At 47.7% G+C, this 6,000-nt stretch overlaps 1 protein-coding gene across 2 annotated transcripts in view; it reads left to right on the top strand.

Moving 5' to 3' along the window:
- Window positions 1–5,518: 5,518 nt before the first annotated feature.
- PRIMA1 (proline rich membrane anchor 1) overlaps window positions 5,519–6,000 on the top strand; it is a 56,618-nt gene continuing 56,136 nt past the window's right edge. For both annotated transcript variants that reach the window (XM_051621979.1, XM_051621980.1), the window contains exon 1: window positions 5,519–5,615. In XM_051621979.1, the coding sequence (XP_051477939.1) occupies window positions 5,523–5,615 (93 nt within the window). In that variant the 5' untranslated portion in view covers window positions 5,519–5,522. The remainder of the gene's footprint in view (window positions 5,616–6,000) is intronic.

Here is a 6,000-nt window from a genome sequence, read left to right as displayed (position 1 = left end):
CATCCTTGCCTTTCAGCTGGAATTACTCACACTCTTGTACATTTACTCAGCCTCTTTCTTGCCATAGATCATTTTCCGTAATGGCCTCAGCAATCATAGTTCTGGTCTTACTTCATTCTTCATCTGTAACAACCTCAAGGCTAGAAGAGAAACACATCTTTAATAGTAGTATGGAATAAACAATAAGGGATCTTCTGAGGGCTTACTAAGGTTTCATGAACTTTTATCACCTGATCAGCCATTTTCCAATGGAGCACCTACAGACCATAACCTATTAGACATTTGTGTTGGATTTCTACAGTAAAGTGGGTGAGAAATTCCTCCTGGAAATGTGAAACCATCCCTGCCTTTTACATTGGATCTGCAAGGGAGCTGGAGTCCAAGAGCAAAAGTAAAAGCAATGTTTTCATATTATCGTCTACACATTTCAGTAACAAGTGCCAAATATTCTGTAAAGACAGATGAAACCTAAGCTGTAATAAATATTGAGTGCACAAGTGATATAGCACGTAAGTGATTCCTGCAACTTGCAGTTCACTCAGGATGTAGCGACTTCATTATAATAGCCACAGGGGACTAAGAACACAGTATCTGTAAGCAGAAGTGATGTGTTGCATGAGCAGTTGATAAAGCTGAAAAAACCCAGACATATTTGGAGACATACAAAGGACATCCTTGCATCTGTGACTCTTCTGGACACTTCAATCCCACACATTTTACCTTTACATTTATAAACAAAGAACAGTGATGCTGTTGAGCAAATCCATTTGCTTAAGAGAACAAGTTGTGAGAAACTAGCAAAGGTGAGTAAGCAGGACACCTGTGTATCACTGAACACAGCATTTCAGAGACAGAAAACTGAAAAGGCGAGAACAGGCTCAGGTGGTGGATAGCCATAGCTTTTCCGGCCATGAATACAAATCTGGGGTGTCCTTTAACTTCAGGTGCTGGAGCACAAGTTAAAGATTGCATGATGCAGCTTCCTATGTTGGTCCTAGTCACTCTTCACCTAAACTGATGCAGATCCATTGATATTGGCAAAGGTATTCCTGATCTACACCAACAGAAAGGAGACATCCTGCTGCTGTTTTCCAGATGCAGTGCAATAGCCCATTTTTATCTGGGAGAAAACTTGAAGAGCACTTGAAATTCTGAGTCTTAAAACCTAAAATTCCCTTCCAATATTTTATTGACTATTCATTTAATATAATGAAAATTAAAGAATCACTTGTCTTGACGGTTTATTCTAGATGTACTCAAAGTTGGAAATCTTTTCCCAAAAGGTGGAATTATCAAACAAGTAAACAATCAAGTCTTCCAAAAATCAAATCTGTTGTTTGTATGTATAAATACCAATACAGGGTCCTAGTGTCTTTCTGTGTTCTTTAAAATAATTGGGATCTCCAAGAAGAAGCTTCTCCCCTCCCTGAGAAGTAATGGTGGTGTTTGGAGAATTGTGAATTCCTCCACTGTTTCTGTTGCTGTTTCAGCTCTTAAATACTTTCCAATAAGGTGTGGATCCCAGGATAGACTCTTTAAATCCAAAACCAATAAATTTGCTTTTCACATGTTGAAAGCATGGCATTAGATATATGGAGCAATAAAAATAACTTTAAAAAATAGCAACAAAAATATTTTCATTGCAAGACAACATTCAAAGTGAAGCAATACCGTACATTTACCTGCCTGTTGATGCTATTCTAGATTCAAAATCAAAAATCACTCTGAGAGTGACAGTGCCTCTGGGCTGCAGATGGCTTTGAAATCTTGATGATTAAATGTCTTCTGGTTATATTTTGGCTAGCATTTCACCAGGTTGGACATTCTTCTTGAGTTCATTGACTTGCATCCAGAAATGTCATTAGCAAAAAATCTTAAGTAGACTCTTCCTGGGCTTGACTGACCACAAAGCTGGAGAAGTGGTCGCCTTCGCTTCCTCTGCTGCTGGCTCCAGCTAAAAGCCCATTCCCATGTATCAGAAAATAGAGGGACAAAATCTACCTAAAGTCAGGTTGGTGAATATCCTTTGATTTTAATGAAGTTTTGATGAGTCAGCTTGGACAAGCACTTTCCCCCCTGCCCTCTGAACACTCAAATGCAAGCTGTAAACTGGATCTATAGTGACAAAATAAATAGCCTCTTAGAGTCCATTATACCCATTATGGTTACTTAGATTAAACGAGTACTATAATATTTGTTTGTACAAGTAATCCATGTTGCAGTCCTTACTAATGTTTCCTGAGTAGCTGGTATACTGGAGTGTTAATTGTGGTTGTTCTGATTATCAGCAATTGTAAAAAAAAAAAAAAAAAAAAAAGAGAGAAATGCTCTCAAGCCAAAGATGAAAGGGCAAAAGAGTAATGGTCATCATTGTATTGAATGTTCATATTCATCTTAATTTTTTTAGAGACTGCTCAGATGATACAGTTTGTGTGGGTTTTTCCTGAAAACATCAAAAAAATATTTTAGAATAGCTTAAGTTTTTGTTTTCAGCTGCAACACTTAACTTAAAAGGCATCTTTCCTCTCAAGAGCACTGAGCCAGAGCATAGACCTGTGCTGATCACACCAGTCACAGATCTGGCTCCTGATTTCTGAGATGTGCTAAATATATCTTGAAGGACAGAACCCCATTACTGTCTCCACCTCCAAACACATGGCTGCCTGCAGGTAGCTGGATTTGGCCATGCCATTTTGACAGGTGGGGAACCTGGTGCAGACAATTTTAAAAATGTGCCCAAGGTAGCAGAAGAAGTCATGGCTAATAGCAGGACTACAACCCAGGAAATCCTGGTTCTGGTTCAGGGATCACAGCCCTAGCCAAAATCCATCTCAACACTTCAGCAGTGTGGTTGCTGCAGACAAATCATCATGTTCTTCCTTGCACCACTCCTGGTGCTACAAAACAATTAATGTGTTAAGCAAAACATATTTCAAGTCTGTCATTGATTGAAGGCCTGCAGTCCCACCAGAACCACATCATTTATCTTCCTTATAAGAGGGGAAAATTCCTGGATTATTTTCTCCCAGTAGAAACTACAGAATAGAAGCCCTAGCAATTTATGAAAAGCACTGGTACCATGTGGACAAGAACAGGGCACACATTTGGCCTTTCCTTCAGCCGTGCAGTCTAATGGGAAATGTACTTCTGTGTGGACCACATGACTGGGGCCAAAGACTGGATTTAATATATCCACAGCCCAATCATTTCCCCAAGGCAACTGTCAATCACCAGTGCGAAACAGAAAAGATGCTGATTATCTGAGCCAAACTCTGCTCTTGTTTGTGACAGAACAATATCCCTGATTGCACTTGCTTTTGTGCGACTGCGGGTCGAGTTTGGCCCCGTGTCCTCAGTTCCCCGCGTTGTCTTTGAGCCACAGGAACAAGGCTTCGAGATGGCTACTTGGACAATTGCTAATGGCAGGAAAATCCACAGTTCTTCTGACATTAAGGCATTGTAAATACTGAAAGAATAGAAATCTGTGTTGTATTTTTTTGGCGTGCAACGCCTAAAGCCTTATCTCTCATTCTGTCAGGAACCCAGAACTATGTATACAGATGGTGCAATTTATTATGTTTTGTACTGTGACCAAGTGCTGAAATACCTTCAGGAAATCACCAGAAAGCCTGAAAAGCTTTGCTGCCTCTTGTGACTCCAGCTCACTAAAACTATAATTGAATGAGCACAATATATTAGGCACTGCATGTTACACAGTAGACTTAGAGAAAAGGATGCCATCTTTTTCAGCATCATTACAGAAAAAAATATTTGCTGTACAATTACTGCCTGTACCAAAGGTTGTACTGTCTCTCTGTATTCTGCCTTTACAAACCCACAAGACAGGAACTTAGAAATAAATGTCTAGGCTCAATTGCTGTACCTCAACTCAGATGTAACTCCATTAAATTTAACTGTGCTGTTCTCATTTGTAAGATGCTGCTGGCCCTGATAGTCCTGACATTTAAACCAGTGTCTGTTGGGACTGAAATGAGTGGAGGCTGGTGTATCAGTGGTATGAAAACTTTAGTCCTGCATCAGCTGAGAAGTTAATGTATTTCCACTCCTGCTTCTCCGAGCAGATTTTTATGAGACTGTTTATTAAACTTACCTCATTGGCTGCCAGAAATACAAACTAAAATCAGTGTCTGCAAACTCACTAATCTCCGGGTATGAAATATAAATCCTAGGCCAAATATTTTTTTGTCTGAACCCATTTGCTTACTTACTTCAAAACACTGAAAACAGGACAGCCTACCTGTGCCACTGGCCCAACAACAGATGCTCATGGGCATCCTGATACACACCAAGCCCAACTTGCGTGAATGGTCATCATTCACAGAGCAGCTGTTTTGCTCATTAACTGATTCACTGGAAATGAAACAGTCTTAACCTTTGATTTTCTACTTTTCATCTTTGATTTTTCTCCTGTTACCTCTTTGCAGGGAGGCTGGGTTGCAGTGTCTCGGTATTAGGGGATTCTTTATGCACTTCCCAACAAATGCTGTTAAACATTTCCATGTACATAATTACATACAATCATAGAAGCACCTTCCTTATTACATCCTACAGACACCGGGCTGGGGACGCACATCCAAGGGCTCCCACCTGTCACAGGACAAGCCCTTGCATCACTCGGAGGGGGAAACAAACCACCAAAAAAACCCCACCAACCCCCCAAAACACCTGGCTGCAATTTGGGATGAGGCTCCTCCAGGGCCACGGCTGTGCCCTGGAGGCACAGGGGGTTGCTCCCTCGCCTCCCCCTCGGCTCGGCCCCGGTCCCTCTGTGGGGAGGCCGCCGGGGCTCCCCAAGCCGCCCCGGGGGCCGCCCCCGCCCTGGGCCAGCCTCGCCGGGGCCGAGCGGAGGGAAACCGCCGCCGGGAGGAGCCCGGGCGGGGAAGGAGAGCCGAGGGGAGCCGAGAACGCAAGGGACTGCCTCGATGGGCTTGAAAAATCACTGCAGCAGCGGCGGCGGCGGCGGGCAGGGGGGAGATGCAGTCCCCGGACTGCGCTGCCACTCCGCTCTCCCCGCCTCTCCCCGCCGGCTCCGGCGGCGCCCCCGGCACCGACCAGCCCCTCTGCCCCCGAGCCCGGCTCCAAACTTTTCCCGCCGCCCGCTCCCCCCTCGGGGTGTAAGGGAGCCCCGGGCTCAGCGGTGAGGACAGGCTGCCGGCGGCCGAAGGAGCATCCCGGGGAGGGGGAGCCGGCGGGGCGCGCAGGAGGCAGGCGGGCAGGGCGGGGTGGAGGCATGCTTCCCCGCTGAGGGAGACGGGACTTGCAGGGCTCTGGGTTTTCCCGACCACCCTTTCCCCTCCCCACCCGCCCATCTCCCTGCCTCCCCCCCTCCCCCCCCCTCCCCCCCTTCCTTCCCTCCCTTCTTCCCTCCCTCCCCTCCAGAATTAAAGTTGGGACAGTCGCGCTCCGGGGATGGGTACGAGCCAACGCCTCTGCTGCCGGCTCGCTCTGCTCCCTCCCCAGGTCGCACGGAGCCCGCGCCCCCGCCCGCCCGCCCAGGAGGGATGCTGCTCCGGGAGCTGCTGGGGCTGCTCCGCTGCTGCTGGCCCTCCCTGCTGCTGCACTGTGCCCTCCACCCGCTCTGGGGCTCCGTCCAGGTAGGGCCGCCCGAGCCTGCCCGCGGGGGGCAGCGGGCCGGGGCTGGGGCGGGGGGCGGCGGGCAGAGCCCGGGGCACCCCCGGCAGCGCGGGCGGGGGCTGCTGCTGGGGCGGGGGCCGGCAGAGCTGTTGCTCTCCTCGGCGCGGTCCCCCCGGGTTCGGCGGCAGCGGGACGGGGTGTGTGAGGGCCGGGCGGCCCCCGGCAGCGCTGAACTCGCCCTGGTCTGTCGGAGGAAGCTGTAGTGGACTTTCTTCGGCGCGCCGGCAGCCGGAGGGTGTGTAAGCGCATTTTGCTGGAGGTGGCGAGATGCACAGAAAGGAAGCGGCGACGCGCGGAGCGCAGCTCCGGCAGTCTAATTTTGGTAATGTTTTGCCGTGGGTTTTC

The sequence above is a fragment of the Apus apus genome, chromosome 5 (genome assembly GCF_020740795.1).
Source record: "Apus apus isolate bApuApu2 chromosome 5, bApuApu2.pri.cur, whole genome shotgun sequence".
In the NCBI taxonomy this organism is placed as follows: domain Eukaryota; kingdom Metazoa; phylum Chordata; class Aves; order Apodiformes; family Apodidae; genus Apus; species Apus apus.
Note: the sequence above shows the minus strand (reverse complement) of the source record. Positions and strands in the feature narration are given on the sequence as shown.